This window comes from Alternaria incomplexa (genome assembly GCF_024043165.1).
Source record: "Alternaria incomplexa strain BMP 0042 chromosome Unknown scaffold_10, whole genome shotgun sequence".
Classification (NCBI taxonomy): Eukaryota; Fungi; Ascomycota; class Dothideomycetes; order Pleosporales; family Pleosporaceae; genus Alternaria; species Alternaria incomplexa.
Window position 1 is genome coordinate 1458690 of NW_026249859.1, and position 16871 is coordinate 1475560.

General features: G+C 52.2%; 6 protein-coding genes across 6 annotated transcripts; 2 read left to right on the forward strand and 4 right to left on the reverse strand.

Moving 5' to 3' along the window:
• Positions 1 to 1020: 1020 nt before the first annotated feature.
• On the forward strand, positions 1021 to 1730 carry RPS8A (ribosomal protein S8A; the record flags this gene model as incomplete). The annotated part of the gene is made up of 3 exons (XM_051436927.1): positions 1021 to 1025; positions 1079 to 1147; positions 1196 to 1730. 3 exons carry the CDS (start codon positions 1021 to 1023, stop codon positions 1728 to 1730), a joined length of 609 nt encoding a protein of 202 aa, XP_051289673.1.
• Positions 1731 to 2456: 726 nt separating this feature from the next.
• On the reverse strand, positions 2457 to 4240 carry J4E90_007389 (uncharacterized protein; the record flags this gene model as incomplete). The annotated part of the gene is made up of 4 exons (XM_051436928.1): positions 2457 to 2514; positions 2566 to 3350; positions 3402 to 3826; positions 3877 to 4240. The coding sequence occupies 4 exons, from the start codon at positions 4238 to 4240 to the stop codon at positions 2457 to 2459; spliced, it is 1632 nt and encodes a 543-aa protein (XP_051289674.1).
• A 995-nt stretch (positions 4241 to 5235) lies between these two features.
• On the reverse strand, positions 5236 to 5864 carry J4E90_007390 (uncharacterized protein; the record flags this gene model as incomplete). The annotated part of the gene is made up of 2 exons (XM_051436929.1): positions 5236 to 5553; positions 5607 to 5864. The coding sequence occupies 2 exons, from the start codon at positions 5862 to 5864 to the stop codon at positions 5236 to 5238; spliced, it is 576 nt and encodes a 191-aa protein (XP_051289675.1).
• A 2102-nt stretch (positions 5865 to 7966) lies between these two features.
• J4E90_007391 (uncharacterized protein) lies at positions 7967 to 11026 on the reverse strand (the record flags this gene model as incomplete). The annotated part of the gene is made up of 1 exon (XM_051436930.1): positions 7967 to 11026. The coding sequence occupies one exon, from the start codon at positions 11024 to 11026 to the stop codon at positions 7967 to 7969; it is 3060 nt and encodes a 1019-aa protein (XP_051289676.1).
• A 674-nt stretch (positions 11027 to 11700) lies between these two features.
• Positions 11701 to 12827, reverse strand: J4E90_007392 (uncharacterized protein; the record flags this gene model as incomplete). The annotated part of the gene is made up of 2 exons (XM_051436931.1): positions 11701 to 12269; positions 12326 to 12827. 2 exons carry the CDS (start codon positions 12825 to 12827, stop codon positions 11701 to 11703), a joined length of 1071 nt encoding a protein of 356 aa, XP_051289677.1.
• A 1582-nt stretch (positions 12828 to 14409) lies between these two features.
• J4E90_007393 (uncharacterized protein) lies at positions 14410 to 16527 on the forward strand (the record flags this gene model as incomplete). Its single annotated transcript, XM_051436932.1, has 1 exon — positions 14410 to 16527. One exon carries the CDS (start codon positions 14410 to 14412, stop codon positions 16525 to 16527), a length of 2118 nt encoding a protein of 705 aa, XP_051289678.1.
• Between the last annotated feature and the right edge of the window lie 344 nt (positions 16528 to 16871).

A 16871-nucleotide genomic window follows, 5' to 3' on the forward strand; every position in this document is an offset into this window, starting at 1 on the left:
CGGCGTTAAACATCTAATAGAACTCAGAGACCAACGCCAAAAGCCGGCTGAAGAGGATCAAACGATAGATGTTGTTACCACAAGCACTTGTGGCGGCGAGATCGTCATCATAGCATACTGTTGCTGTCAACTCGCGTTCTCGCAAAAAGGCTGGCATGTCCTGGGGCTATTGATTTCCGTACTGCCGATCCGATACAATGGCAGGATCAGCGGCATCTGTGGACGTTGAAGAAGATACAATCTTGGCGAACCATATGTAGCTAGCAGCTGCAGAGATGGCGGAGGAGCATGTTGCAGCGCCCGAAGAAGGAGGAACATCGACTTCGTGACAAATAAGCGGCTTTTCAAAAGTTAGCCAGACGACAAAACTTCTAATAACCATATGTGGCTGACGTTCTCATGCTGTCCACAGGTGTGGTGATTGATGGCTTTGCGTGGTGATCCGTTTCTGGTCGTCTTGTCTCTCGGTCGGGGGATAAGCGCGTCGGCGTTGATCGAGCTCCCAACAGCGCAGACTGTACTTGTAACCATCACGCATAAGTGATGTGTACTGCTAACCTTGGAACATTCGTTGAGATGCTCTGGTGATAGCAGGAGCGATGGGGCGGCGGAGGACTCGCTTACTGCTAGCGTATCTTGGCACCAACGCAGCTGCGAAAATGAGTTTCGTGAATTTCCTCTTCGACTTCTGACAAGCGCCAACTAACCCCAACGACAACACAGATTGCACCAGGAGACCCGACATCAGGTACGCTATACAGAACGTTCTCTACTCGATTATACGGAGCCGTTCGGCATTGCGACATCGACGCTGCCCCGCGAATGTTCCGCCGCCGTCAGCCTCCGCCAATGGATTGTATAGTCGCACGCGAGTCGCCCGATATCTACACTCCCACAGCAGGCAGTACAAGGCGGAGGACGTTTCGGGCAGTTGGAACAATGCTGCGGCTTCGTCGACTTGCAACTGAGAGCAAAGGCTAATTTGATTGTGGACACAGCGTCTTCTGAACAACCGCAATCATGGGGTATCTATCCTTCCCTCACCCCCCACTCCGCTGCAGCCACTAACACTCGCCAGTATCTCACGAGACTCTCGCCACAAGCGTTCCGCGTCCGGTGCGAAGCGCGCATACTACCGCAAGAAGAGGTATGCATAACCCGATCGCTTCTCTAGTCATGTCTAACATGGCTTCAGGGCTTTCGAGAAGGGCCGCCAGCCTGCCAATACCCGTATTGGCACAAAGCGTGTCCATCTTGTCCGCACTCGTGGCGGCAACCGCAAGTTCCGTGCTCTTCGTCTCGAAGCCGGTAACTTCTCCTGGGGCTCCGAGGGCATTGCCAAGAAGACCCGTGTCATCGGTGTCGTCTACCACCCCTCCAACAACGAGCTCGTCCGTACCAACACCCTGACCCGCTCCGCTATCGTCCAGATCGATGCCGCTCCCTTCCGACAATGGTACGAGGCCCACTACGGCTCTTCCCTCGGCCGCAGGAGGCAGGCCAAGGCCGGTGAGAAGGAGGAGGACAAGAAGAAGTCCAACTCGGTCTCCAAGAAGCAGGCCGACCGCTTGAAGAACGGAGGAAAGATCGAGAACGCTGTTGAGAAGCAGTTCGAGGCCGGTCGTCTGTACGCCGCTGTCTCTTCCCGTCCCGGCCAGAGCGGTCGCTGCGACGGCTACGTCCTCGAGGGCGAGGAGCTTGCTTTCTACCAGCGTCTGCTCAGGAAGTAAGGGTGATATTTGGGGCTTCTTCGGTGCATTGGTCAGGTCAAAATGGGTGTTTAGTCATGTATCTGGTCTGCATAGTCGCGGGACACTGAATGCACTCGGCATGATAACGCCACTTCTCTAGATACCACGAGACTACGAATCATGGGTTTCAAATGTTCATGTGAACGTTCTTTTCTTTCAAGCTCTTGTCCGCAGACCTTGTTTCCATTGCGCCTCATCGTCGATCCAACATGACCAAGACTCTTCCCCGCTACGAAATGATCAGACGTCGTTGCTTCATTCAAGGCACATTGCTATCGCAGTATTACCGTGTATACCACAAGTAAAAAATCCGATGATGTGGCTGGGACCGACTGTGCGTGTGTTCATCATGTACTATTCGAGCAATGGCCTTTCACATGTCACCCCCTCTTCCGCTCTAGACTAATCGCACTTCTTCCCAAGCGCATCTCTACCGTCCATACACTGTACATCCGAGCGCCTGGATCATACCTCGGCACACGCCCGCCTACAGTTTCGAGGCCGCAACTGGGGAACCGACCTGTGGTAGCCGCGTTAGCTTACGTTCACATGCTTGAGTGATATTGGGTGGAAGCAGGGTAGTGGTAGTGAGATTTATTAACTTTATTCGTTTTGGCTACAGACTCTCAGGGTCTGGACATTGGTATAAGGTTACAGGATATAGCAATAGATGTAAGGAAAGTGCAAGGTATCGCAAAGTGTAGACTACAACTTGGCGGCTCCCTTGGGCGCACCTACGTTTGTGATCTCGTTGTAGAGTAGTCTGAGACGTTGTTAGCATGTGTCGTCAACAAAAAGATGGGGTTGGACTTACGATGTCAAGAACTCTGCATAGTCCTCGCCTGTGACCTGTCCCTCAAAGTACTTGGCCGCAAGATGGAACTTGTTGCCCTTTGGTGCCTTGTCGCTGAGTGCCTTAGCCTGCTCGTGCAGAAGCTTGAGCGCGTAGTCCTTGGTCACCTTCTTGCCCTCGGCAGTCTCGACATTGTGCCTGGTCCATTGCCACAGTTGGCTTCTTGAGACCTCGGCTGTAGCAGCGTCCTCCATGAGGTAGTTGATGGGTACACAGCCGACACCACGGACCCAGGCCTCCATGTAGCTGAGACCGATGTCAAGGTTCTTGCGAATGCCGTCCTCGGTGACCTTGCCGGGCACGTTCATGTTGAGGAGGTCGTTGGCGGTGATGTGGACGTCTTCGCGGCGGACGTGCATCTGGTTGGGCGTAGGCATGTGCTCGTTGAAGACTTCGCTCGCGATAGCCGCAAGGGCTGGGTGAGCTACCCATGTACCGTCGTGGCCGGCGCGTGCCTCGCGGAGCTTGTCGGCGCGCACCTTGGCCATGGCAGCATCGTTCGCTTTCGGGTCCGTCTTGATGGGGATCTGAGCAGCCATGCCGCCCATGGCGTGAACGCCACGCCTGTGGCAAGTCTTGATGAGAAGCTTGACGTAGGCGTCCATGAAGGGCGAGGTCATGGTGACGGAGTCGCGGTCGGGGAGGACGAAGTTGGGGTTCTGGCGGAAGCGCTTGATGGTGCTGAAGATGTAATCCCAGCGACCGCAGTTGAGACCTGAGGAGTGGTCGCGGAGCTCGTAGATGATCTATGTAGCAGTCAGTACAATCCATATGTGTTGATGGCATGCTCAACGTACCTCATCCATCTCGAAAGCGGCGGTGATGGTCTCGATCAAGACGGTGCCACGAATGGTTCCGCGCCTCATGCCAATGTAGTCCTGCGCCAGGTTGAATGCATCGTTCCACAGCCTAGCCTCAAGATGCGACTCCATCTTGGGCAGGTAGAAGTATGGTCCCGCTCCGCGCTTAACGAGCTCGTGTGCGTTGTGGAAGAAATACAGTCCAAAGTCGAACAGCCCACCAGAGATGGGCTCTCCATCAACGGTGAAGTGCTTCTCCTCGAGATGCCATCCTCTCGCGCGAGCAATAAGTGTGGGGAGTGTTCGGTCGGTGCGGAGCTTGTACTCTTTCTCGCCTTGCTTGAAGTCGACTTGCTTGCGGATGGCGTCGTAGAGGTTGAGTTGACCGTTGATCATGTTGTCCCATGTTGGTGCAGATGAGTCTGGTGGAGGTTAGCTATCATCCCTTCCACATCCAGGATTGAATACATACCCTCAAAGTCGGCCATGTATGTCCAGACGTTCGAATTCAGGGCGTTGACAACCATCTTGCGATCTGTCGGGCCCGTGATCTCGACGCGCCTGTCAACGAGACCTGGCGCGGGAGGTGCGCCCTTCCAAGCATCGTTCTCACGGATGTGCTTGGTTTCTGGGAGGAAGTCGAGAAGATTTCCCTTGTCGAGCTCAGCTTGTCGGATTACTCGTCGCTGAAGCAGCGCCTTCCGGCGCTCATTGAATGTGCGGTGGAGAAGCGCAAGGAAGACACAGGCGTCCTTGCTGAGGATGTGACGGTTCTGGTCGTTGAGGTCGCCGAGGATGTTGACCTCCCGCAGGATACTATCGGCGCTAGCTGCCATTGTGAAAGGTGTAAATGTCTGATACAATTGATGGATATGTTCAAGTATTCAAGGTACGAAGGGAGGAATGCAATGGGGTATGCAGCGTGCGGAGAGGGCTGGGCGGTCGGCAGATAATATATTCATGATACAGACGTCACCCATCTTGACGTCTGGGCCGAGGATCTTCTGGGTCGGCAGACTGATGCAGGCTAGTCGGCTGGCCGTGAATGGTAAACGCCAGGCCCACGTTCGGGGGAGGGGAGCTCCAAGCTTGTGACGGTGCCAAGTCCGGAGCTGAGATGCGGGGATAACCCAGCCCGTTAGCACTAACTCGCCCGATCAGCACGGCAAACCCTGAGCAACAGTGGGCTAGAAGACGAGTAGACGCGAAATATCTCTGCGCAGTATCGCCGTAGTAATGATTTTCAGAGGGATTCGTGGATATCTGGGGCTGCTGACGGAGTGCGCCGGCAACTGACGGAAGTCGCGATGCTGATGCGTGATAGCAAGCGCGTCCCCGATAGCTTCGCCGGCCACTTCCGATGGCGCGTACAACTAAGAGTGCGCATTCTGACCACGGCACTTACACCAAATCCTGGAGTCGCGCAACGTTCTTATGATTCTCAGTCATGTCCAGCAGCAATGGGCGATGTCGATCACCGAGCGAAGACGTCAATGGATCGTCATCCTTCCACGGCGAGCAGCACGGGAATAAGATCACCATGATGCATCGTAAGGCCATGCAAAGCACAAACTGTAGCTGTGTCGCGTGAAAACATGCGATGATATCTTACCACGCTATCCCGCATCTACGAGTGAAGAGGTTACCATACCCTTACACGCATGACTTGGGGGCGAAGTTGAGGTTTGTTGGAAGCATGTTGAGGTTTGGATTGGCATTTCACCTCGCGGACGGCTCTTTAGCATACCTTGACTAATCCATTGCACAGGCATACTAGCTACGGGAATCCTGTCACCTCTATCATCCCTTCCAAGCTCTCATCTCCCAACCTCTATAGCTTCTTTGGGGTAATCGCAAAAGGTTTCGCCTCGCCCTTCAAGCCAAAGCTGCAGACTCCACTTCCACCACATGAACCAGCGAGGTTCTGGCCGCCCGTGAAGTAACCTTCCGCTTCATACGTCGCCGTATATTGCGCACCCTGGTACTTGACGTCGGCTACGTGGGTAAACTTCAGGGTGAAGTCGCGAGTTCCGAAACCATCGCTTCCCTCCAGGACGTTCATGACCCAATAGCCATCGGATGTGCCATCGCACGGCCAAGTCCGGTCTAGGGGGTTTTCGCCCTTAGTGTACCATTGCGCTTTGCAGTTCTAGGGACGCATCAGCAAACGTACTGGAGTAAGAGAGGAAATTTTAGACGTACAAGTCCTTGACTTCCAGCTGGCGCGGTGACGTTGGTAGCATCGAATCTTGCGGGACCGAGATCGATCACATTGGGATCCGTCACGTCGGCTGTGATGGAAGCCCATGGATAGCTACCAGGGCGTCCCGACGGCGTGTAGACATTCACCCTGGTGACTTGCCAGTCTTGAAGCGCACTCTGACGGGCCGCCAGGGGTGATGCAGCGGCTGAAGACGTAATTGCCAGAACGGCAGCAAAAGCGGTTTGTGTGAAGTGCATGGTGAAGATTGGTTCAAAGTACTTGTTGGTAACTAAGAGATGGGATCTTCTTTCACCGACATCCCTTCCACTCTTATATATGACTCTAGGCGTCCAATACGAACATCGTCATCATCGTACATCCGCCTTCCCGAACAGGTACCCACGATCCTGCCTTGATGAAGAGCTTCACACGGCACGTTGCATTAGTCACCCCACAGTCAGGCACCCCGGGCCTAATTATAGCAGGATCGACGTCAGCGTACTTGAACACTTCCCACTTTACAGTGCTGCGTTGTTGATTCTCGTACGATACTGCCCGAGAGATTCGAATATATATACACTGGGTGACGAGCTCGACCTGAACCTTCGAAAAAAACATTTTCGATCCGCGCATTTCATTACCATGGCCACAGCTACTATATTGCGAAGAATTGGTCGCACAGTATCGGCCTCAAGTAGCGGCAGTCGATACACAACACCATCCTGCCGTTCTCGCCTCGGCTTACATATGGCGCATCCAAATCTCGAACAAGGAATGTCGGCATGGCTATTTCCCCAAACCTGAGCTGCGTGTACAAAGGCGGAGGCCCCTCACCCATTAGAGGAGAATTCTTTGGGAAGACATTATTGTATGCAGAATTGACAATAACTTCCAGAATTATAACACGAGTCCATCTCGTACCAAGTGTAAGTCTTGGTCTCGAATCGATCTAGCTGCATCTCAAAAAAGCAAGAATAGTTCCTGCCAAATCAACTATGCAGCCTCTTGGGAATTGCACCCCCGTAACGGCCAAATGTCTCCTCTCCGCCTTTTCTATCACCCTCTTGTACTATCCCATCAATTCCAAGAACTCGCGAAACCTAACATAATCCTCGTATCGCTCCTGCAGCCGTCGTCTAGCTTCATCCTGTCGGCGTACCCTTCTGCGTCGTAAATGAATCGCACAGTCTTGTGAAAAGAGAAGCATTAGCCTGGACAAAGCATATTATACTGAGAACAGTTCCAACTTACTGTGGAAAGGCCTGTACAACCACTCACGCAATGTTGGAGAGGCGACAAGAACAGCAATGAAGATGCCAACTACCGCTACGCAAACACTGACTAGGGTGAAGATGTCTTGTCGTGACCATCCCGCTTGAGCTCGAGCGGAAGTTGCGGGAAATTGCTGATTGACGATGTCTTCATGACGAGCGTTCGGAATGAGGGAGGCTTTGGTGATGGCTATCTGGAAAAATATAATGTTTGCTATGATAAGTGCCTCCATGATTAGCATTCATCCTGTCACGCATATGAATATGCTATTCACGCGGGCTGATAGAAAAGTGAGGAGAACATATCTCATAGCCCCCAGCGTATTAATGTTCTCGAGGCTTCAGGGTCTCAGTGTATGCACAACGCTTGGACCAACTTTTATGCAGGCACTCCGGCAGGCGGGCTGAGTCGAGCGATGTCATGGGAATGAAAACTCTGCGGGGGTTAGCGTCGAGCGATTTCATAGGCAGGCGGTCGGGCTGGCGTTTTGCGTTGAGCGATGCCATAGGGTGGAGGACTCAGGCGGCTTCAAGTACGCGCCGCATATACTGACGGGCGCACTCGCACATACACGGGCATGCACTTGGCAGGTGAGCCTCAATAAGTGCTATGTTTGCATGCATAATTATCTCACCGTGAATTTCACCACGCGTGGTCGGTCGGGTGCCTGCGGGCGGGCATTAACACGCTACCTTGTTCTTCAGGTGGTTCCGAGGTTGGCTACCTAGGTATTGAGGTTTCTTTCCCCCCAACAATGAAGAACCACCATGTCAGCAGCGACAAGACCACGCGACATGGCTGAAGTTAGACAGTTGACCTGGTGGAATGCCGTCTCATGCTTCAATATCATGACAGAGCTCGCGACCTGGTTGCGCTGCATCCATCGCCCCCCTGTCACTCTTTTACAGTCCCATGAGGCTAACAGGCGCGGCTGACGAGGCCTTTGTATACATGCGCCACACATACATCTCACGTATGGAAGGAACCGAAACAAGTGCCTGCAGCCTACGTAAGTTCGAAACAACAGTTCGCTTGAACTTAAAGGCAATTTAGACTTCTTGATCATTGTATTCAGCGGGGCTGGGCGTCAATCTATACAGAATGAAGGCAGCTTCGACTCATAGTCCAGCATGTTCCATGCAGGCTTCTCGAGTTCCTCCTCCAGGCATCTCAAACACAAAGGCTCAGGTCCAAGAACGCCAAAGTTATAACCTCCAGTCTGACCACGTGACAAAATGCTCACTGCAGCCAGCCGTGCGGCCCAATTTCCATGCGCTCTAAAAACGCCAACGCCATTAGGCTCATCCAGCAACTCTTCCCAGCTGTCGATGGATGTGTAGTCGACGTCGCAATCTTGGCCATGCTTTCCTTCGCAAGACGCCATTGGTTTAAACCGAAGCATATCCTGAAAATCGACGTCGAGAATGTTGATGTCGCCGACCCAAACACCGCGGTCGTGGATAGATATAACGGCTTCTACTGCGTGCGCATCATGGTCTATCATGCGCGTGTCTTCGGTTGCGAGGGGAACTGTCCAGTCGGTGAAGGATAGGTGTAATGAGGTTGCACCAAAGTTGTCTTCTCGTTTGAAGTCGTATGGCTCGTGTGATACCAACTCATAGTTGTTGCTGAGTTCGCGAATTCGGGGTTCGACAGGTGAAACCAGTATCGAAATGCCTTGGCGGCCAATGTTACCCGTGATACTTCTCATTTCGTGGTCTGCTACTGAGATGAAAGGGTCGGATAGTACAACCGCTGGCACGTAAATTGTATCTTCTGAGCATAGAGCAAATGCATGGCTGAAGTCTTCGGGAACGAGATCGACCACTCCCGAGTCAAGCAGAGCTATACAGCCGAACGACTCGTTTCGATCGGGTAGCGGAGCTCGTAACGAAGTGAGAAGTGGCAGTCCATCAACCCGGAGATCTGAGTTGTTGCTCCGAATCTTCCATCTGTCAAACAAACATTTGAACCACGCAGCATCCGATAGATGCAGGGTTATCAGTTTCAGCGAGATTGTAGCATGGACGAGGTCGGTGTACACGTATGAAGCTGACTCCAGAGCATACAGCGATTTGCTGAAGCCAAGATCAAACTTGTGGAAGCCCGAGAACAATGACACCCCGGGGGCTCGGAGAGAGCTGTAAATCGATTCTTCTTCATTGAGGTGTATCAAAGAACACATGTAATCTCTCAATCGGGACGATTGTATTTTCGCTTCTTTGAACTTTTCTACTGAAGTCGAGAGAGTGTCTGTTTTCATGGTCTCGAGTCTCGCCTCTTCTTGATAAGACCGTAATGGATCGCGTCCTCTACGCGTTACACTACGCGCCTCGCTTTGGAGAAACAGGCCTAGACGCGAATCACCAAGAATAGCGTCGAAGCCGATCTCTACTTTAACTTTCTTGGATTGGCGACTCTCATCTTCATGGTGACGCGTGATGGTCGAATAGTTTGGTTGGTAGGGCAGTGGCGGATCCGCCCATCTGAAGTGAGTAGTATTCCCATCGAAGTCTGGCCGTGTTGCATAACGGATGCACAGCTCACCTCGACCGGCGATGGAATTTATTCTGTCTTCTAGAAACTTCGAGTTGGCGCCATTCGGGCAAATCCATGTCGTATGACTGTCCGAGTTGGCTTTCTGTACTGTGGCAAGCTCGTAGTAGTCGATTGCTGCAGCAGTGTGTACATTTGAAGCGCTGTGAGCGTAGCAGATGATTGCATCGCTTCCGTCAAGTTTCAGCTTCTCCGCTACGGCACGAAGGTAACGAATGCCAGAGTCGATGTCGAGCTTTTCTTGAAGTCCACACACTACGAGTGTATTGAGTAGACCAAAGAATGGCGAAGGGGTAGGCTCTTGATTAGACAAGAGCCACTTTGCTCTCCTGGTCCCGTGTTTTAACAATGTCTCGTTACGTTTGCGATCTTGATCGTTCGTAGTTAGAAGCTGATTTGCCGCAAGTACAAAAGGTAGGAGCCATCCGAATTCAGAGGATTTGCCTTCTTTGACGTCTTCTTCAGACATTCCCAGTCGAGACCACAGGAGAACAAACCATTCCGCTACTCTTTTATAGTCCCGTGAACTGACCCTCCATCTACCAAGCAGGCCACCCAACGCGACGATCTGTAGTTGACGAAAGGTCACTCTCGAACTTTCTTGGTTGCTGCTGACTACGACTGGAGCGCCATAATACTGTAGGTGTGATAGTGCTAGTGACCATTGCACACCTTCTCCTTCCGAAGATCTCCGGTTATTCTCTACACCAACAGTGCCTACTCCGGAGGAAGGGATGAGTTTATCTCTGAACTCAACTTTCTTGGGTTCAGGTGTGAACACAATCAGGTCTGGGTAGAGGTGCCACGCAGAAAACGCTACGAATACCGATCCATCGATGATGTCCTGTGGTTTGCCGGACAGGAATTGCTCGACAGCCAGCAATGATCGCTTCCACACGTTCATGACTTGCTCGTAGGTTGAAGGACCCCTGGGGATTGGAGTATTGATGTTTTTAACAATGAGCGACAGTTGACGTTGCGCAAACTGTTTCGATTTGTCCGCTCTGCGAAGCCAGGCTCTTGCACTACTGTCCCATAAAGCAAGATCTTTTCTGGTGATGTCTTGGCATGCACCAAGGAGCGAAGTGGCAGACACGTTGCCGTTGCTTTTGATTCCTTCTTCGATCTCGATCTTTCTTGCTGCAACTATCTCTACCCATATTGCTGTAGCTACTTTTGCGTCCCAAGCGCGAGCCAATAGGCAACTGAGGAGATACACTCCCAGAGCCGGTATCCCAGATGTTGCCGCAGCCCAGAGAGTCGTACCATCCGCTCCAACATATGGCTCGAACGGTCCATGTTGACCAGCGCCGATGTCATTGACTCCAGAGGCATTCATGATCTCCGACATTCGCCGCCCGTATGCAGATATCAGCTTTGGCGTGGATGGCACAACATCTTCGAACAAAGCCCCTAGCCGACGTGCTGTCTTGTGGGAAGGGCCTTCTTCAGCCTCAACTCGTCTTCTGGTAGAGAGCCCAGAAGCAATACCACTAAACTCGATTGGCGCTTCCATTTTGACGAGGGAGAAATCGAACTTGATATTTGCTAGCGCAGCATAGTTCTCGTTGGTCGCAGAGAAGACGGACATTAGTTTGGAGGGGAGGCCCGACATCACGAGCACATGTCCGGGCCCCAAGTTGTAGTGGAGGACTCTGGAAGAAGCTCAGGTGGAAAATCAAGCGGAAGTAATCTCAAAAGGTTGACATAAGTGCGCCTCGCTAGCTGGGACGATAGGACTGATAAGAGGCACAGCCTACAGTATGGGGCTGAGTGCTGGCATGGCGTTAAATTGCAGGACGTCTGTCACTGGCTGTGGTAGGAAGCTGAATGAGGGGTAAATCCACAAGCCACATCAAACCAGGGCAAGATTACACAGCCCTAGCCACCCACAGCAGGTACAAGAAATAAGCATCCAAGAAGTCTACATTGCTTTAAGATTTTATCAAAGTCTATTTTGATATTGATGTAGACTGCAGGGTGTTTTTAGCTTTCTTTGAATGTGGTGAGGCCATCTAGGCAGGTAGCGGACTTTGCACGTCGCAGGTTTCGAGAACATCATAAGCTGTCGCTTTGCGGCATATGCGATCACCAGGCAGATAATGATAACGCTTCGAGAGAAAGCGACACGCATATATGTGCAAGCTTGCATTAACAAAAGACGAGGTAGAGCTAGTGGACGGTGTGGAAGTGTGGTGGTATTGGTGAACGGAAATGTAAGTATTTCACTGTAGCTGCTCCATCTGGTCGATGCAAATGTCCAGTCTACAAGTTTGCGCGGTCGATACGCTTGCCGCTTTCGTCAAATCGAATCTGCTTCCCGCTGACGAGTGCCTCCTGCAACCAAGCTCCGATCTGTACAGCCTTGACAGCGTTCTGGAACTCCAATGGTACCGGGGTGTTATCCAAGCACGCCGCGGTGAACTCATTTGCCTCCTTGACGAAGCCAGGCTCGAATCGACCCCAGTAGTCGCTGGGTACCTCTCGGGTGATACCAGCCTTGGAGTAGTAGTTGACCAGGTTCTTCTGGGGATTGAGGTTGACGGTCAGCTTTCCCTCGGTACCGATAATCTCGGTAACATCCTCTTGACCGTGCGTCATCATGCGAGAGGCATAGTAGTGTGCGATTCTGCCGTCCCAGAACTCAACGATACCAACGGCGTTGTCGTAGTCCTTGTGTTGCTTGAGGCCTGGCAGGATGGCGACAACACCGTTCGCGGAGATGGACTTGGGCACCACGTTGGAGCCGAAGTACCATAGAGTTAGATCGATGTCGTGCACGGACATGTCGACGAATACACCGCCAGACCATGCAGCGTACTGAACGAAAAAGTCTAGGCGAGACAGTCAGTAAGCAGCTCATCAAGATATGAGTTATCTCATTTCGTACCTGGGTCAGGGTGTTGCCTGTCGCAGGTTTGTGACCGGACAACAGTCGGTCTGCCGATTGCGCCTTCCTCAATCTTCTTCGCAACATCTTGGTAGCTGTCATCGAAGCGCCGTGAGAAACCGCACATGACCTTGAGATGAGGCTTCTTCGCAGCTGCGTCAACGACGTCTTGGCAAATCTGAACACTGGTGGAGAGAGGCTTCTCGCAAAGGACGTGTAAGTCCTTCTCGATAGCTTGGAGAGTCTCCTCAGCATGTACCGAGGTTGCAGTGCCGATCACTACAGCTTCGAGACCCTTGTGCGCGAGCATCTTCTTGTAGTCGTCGTAGAGTGTCACGCCGTATGGCTCGAGGTGTTCTTTGCCCCATTTGAGCTCTTGTTTATCTGGAGAGAATGCGGCGACAAGCTCAGCGCGGGGGGTCTTGTTCAAGATGTTCAAAGCGTGTCGGGCGCCCATGCGGCCGAGACCGGCAACAGCGACTTGCAGTCTGTGAGGAGCCATCTTGAAGCGATTAGGAAACGAGTAAAGTTCTGGATAGTTTGAGATAGCAAGAAAGAGAGAGGTAGTCGAATGGAGTGAGCGCGGAGTGAGGGCTGTGAGGAAGACATTTTATACGAATTGTGGGCAGATCACTAATTCTCGTGCCTTTCGGAGGAGGTTTTCGTCGATGTTTTGTCCATCTTCGGCTCGGCCTCTAATTGGCTAGACAGCGTTCGTATGAAGTTCGGAGGAGGTTTTCGCAATGCAATGCACGCCAGTGTGGGGAACATGCGGGCGGCGTGCTTCAAATGGGTGCCAGCAAGACTGTGCGGGGCTCGGAGGAGGTTTTGGAGCGTAAAATACGCCAGCGTCAAGGCGAAGATCCGGCAACAAGACCGTGCACGAAGAAGGTGCAGCGATGGCAAATAACCCCGCGACGGCAATTTCTTCCGCCCAGCACCTTCTCATCACCAAAGGCCGCACTTGCTTCGGCACGAGACTCCAGGCTCATGTCTCCACGTCGCGACCCCGGATAAACCGTGTTTGACGTTCGCCGCCCGCTGTTAGCTTACTGCGTAGATACCTTCGGCTTCTCATAGTCGCTTCAAACTTGGCAATGGAGAGAGAGGCCACGAATGGGAATGATAGAATATTCTAGTAATACAGTGGGTAGACTTCTGAAAATGCAACACTGCTCTCGACTGTGAACCAACCTTGGAACACTCAAGACCGTGCTGCCTCGAGCCTCTCGACACCCGTCATCTTAGCGAGCCTCGTACCGTCAATCGCTCATAGTGTACATGATAATACTGTTCATGTAAGGGTGTCTGTTCGCCATCGCTAGCCGTGCGCGCCCAGGTACTGGCGCATTGCAATGGTGTAAACGCCTGGTCATACACCGGAAAGTTGGGACGTATTAATTCTGCGTACAGGCTTCCATGTTAGCTTGGTCGATACTGGATTTAGTAACATTGCGGCATGAATGCGCACCATCTGAGGTTGGACTGCGACGAGGTCCGCTGCGTGACTTCCTCCGCTTCGACCACGCTAGCGTGGACGCGATCCCTAAAACGGCAACAACCACGCCAATAACACCTATGATCGCTTCTGTGGACAACTGCTTATCTCCAGGTTTACTATCCATGCTTGCTGCATCTTCTTGGTAGAGGCTTGTATGTGATTGACTTGGGGCAGCCTGGACAGTAGCGACAAGGGCGAAAGTGCTTGCAAGAATGAGACAAGTCATTTGTACCTGATGTTGCAAAGAGTAAAAATGGGTTTGGGTCATCAAGCAATATGATTGCAAACTCAGATAGCAGAAGCATAAGGGCACAAGAGCCTCCAGCCTGGCATTGCATTCTTGTTGTGCCTTCGAATTGTCCAAGACTTGCACTGCCCCACTGCCAACCCTACGCACTAAGCCGCTTTTGGTTGAGGCGGCCCTGGAGCGGGACAACGGTTAGCGCCGCCCCGCCCTAATCCCGATACGGTGTAGCTTAGGTACTGTTGATGTTTTGTAGATGTTCCTGCCCAGGTGCAAGGAAGACCGATAAAATCTCCGGCAAAAAGGTTCCCACCGCCAACTCCCACCAACAACAACAAAATGAACGAAACTCTTAGAGAACTCCATCGCGATCTTGCCAACAAGTACCGACAGCATGGCCCCCGGATCGAGGAGAGATGGCGTTCGCTCAGCCAAGAACAGCGCAAGAAGATCATGCAGGCTGGCTCTCGTGATGGCGCTGTCCTGAAGCATGCTGAAGATACGAGCTTAGAGAATGTCTACAAGTTCATTCCCGAATGGAATATACGCGACATCACTGCCCCTTCATCAAACTTCTTCCTCGATATGCTAAAGCACCGGGCAACCCTACCACTCAAAGACCAATACGCGACAGGGTTCAATGGACGTCCAGGCGATCACGCGCATATAGTTGATATGATGCAGAGGAAGAACCTACGGCTCCAAGACGCCGCCCAATACAAGAATTGTTACACGCTCTTCTTGACGGAAGATGGCTACGGCGAATCAGTCCAGATCCTCGCAGAAAAGCGGGAAGAGGTTTTGGCAAACATGAAGCCGGCCATACAAGCTCAAGTCATAGTACCCCAAGCTACTGGCGAGCTAATTCTCATGCGACAAGTGAACCTGATGCAGCTACTCAACATCAGCATCGAAGACATTCTCGATACCGCGTCTACCACGCGAACCCAGACGAAGCGCCCGAAGAAGCCAGCCGACGAGGCGACTGCAGCTCTAGCAAAGTTATCCGTACACTCGGCTCCGAAGAAGGCCGAACTCTCAGACCTCGCTGACATGGCTCGCGATCAGGTGTCGTTGCGTGAAGATCTTATTAGTCTCATCTCCACTGAGCCCACGGTCCTAGCCCATGAAGTCAACTTTTGCTTCTTCAGTAGGCCGGAACTTGTCGCCGACGAGAAGGGTCGTATGTTGCCTGTACATACAGATAAATACATCAGCGGTGCTGTATTCGATGCCGTCCAGAACGCGGTAAAGATCGCTGCCACATGGAACTACATTGGCCGTCTCATGGATTTGCTGAAGGAGTCATCAGACAAACAGTTTCGAGCGACTATCCTCAAGGAGCTGTCGAACACTTGCCAGCTGGAGTATCTGCGCGCTCAGAATGGATTCAAACGTAGTGTGGCCGTCGGCATGGGAGGCGGCAAGTGGTTCAAGCGCATGTCGACCGTACAGAAGGATGACGTTCCGCGCATCTTGCTGAAGCGAAGCCCCGAGTCTTTAACAGTAGAGAACCCGCAGTTACACTACATGCTTCGACTCTGCCAGGAGGATACAAATTGGTCCGGGGCTGCGCAGTGGCTTCAGAAGCTAGAAGATCTCCATCGAGCCCATCCGCTAGAGCGAGACAATCTCTCGGAACGAGAATACGACTGTCTCGGAGACCTGGCCATCATCGTCACCTTCATCCAATCTCTTTCGTTAGTCGCGCAATTACCCGCACCGAACCACAAGAAAAGCCAGCCATTCGTACCGAGCTACACAACTTTGGACAAGGAGCTGAGGTCGTTGAAAGACGGTATAGACCTCGGCGAGTACGCCATTCCGATCGACAACTTGCTGGAGCCGGGCATGGCTGAAGGCGCTCTTGCAGCACTAGATCAGTATGTCGTTGAGAAGGCTGGTACCAAGCTCGGCTTTCTCTACCAGGATCTGGTTGCGGACTGCGTTTTGAGCATTCAGCAACAGTACGAGCAACAAAAGTTGAAAGCTAGTCAAAGCCAAGCTGAATACAAAGCACCATCAGCTCCCGAGACCCCAGCGTCGAGCATCGAGCAGCGCAGGCAGAAGGAGAAGACAAGGCCAGCGCAACCTTTCATCTACGACATAACGCCACAAGCCACCACAGATGACCAGCCCGTTTCATCAAAGGAGACCTTTTACGTCAAACCCTCCACTGCCGCCGTCTTCTCATCGCTATTCTCGAGGTCATCGGCAGCTCGGAGCCCAGTACGATGGGACGCGTTCGTGGCTGCCATGACTGACTTTGGTTTTACCATCGATCCCAAAGTCGGCTCAATCTACACATTTGTTCCTCCTGAGAAGGTATCGGTGCGGAGGGATGTAACTCTCCATCGGCCGCATCAGGCAAGTATTGAAGGGCGACTCCTTCTGATCTACTCCCGGCGTTTGAAGAAGGTGTATGGCTGGGATAGCTCCACGTTCGTTGCAGAGTAGGCGTAGTTGATGTTGTGTAGATAGGTATGTAGGCGCTGAGCTTTGCTCATAAGACGATATGATCGCGACCTGGGAGCGCGATTTCATAAAAACGTTTCAGCATGCAAGATTCCGGTGTGTGATTGGGGTTGCGCACCCTTCGAAAGCTCATTGCGCAAATGACATGCTATTCTGGATGTGATCCAAGTTCACCTCAGATACGTACAAACCTAACAGGTCTGCAGAGTACATTGTGATGAGACCAGCAGATTAGAAAACATACCTTGATGTAGGCCTCAGGGTGTTCAGTTTCTGCCTTGATTGACGTGAACCCATGGCAATGCTTTGGCGCGCCGACTGTCTTG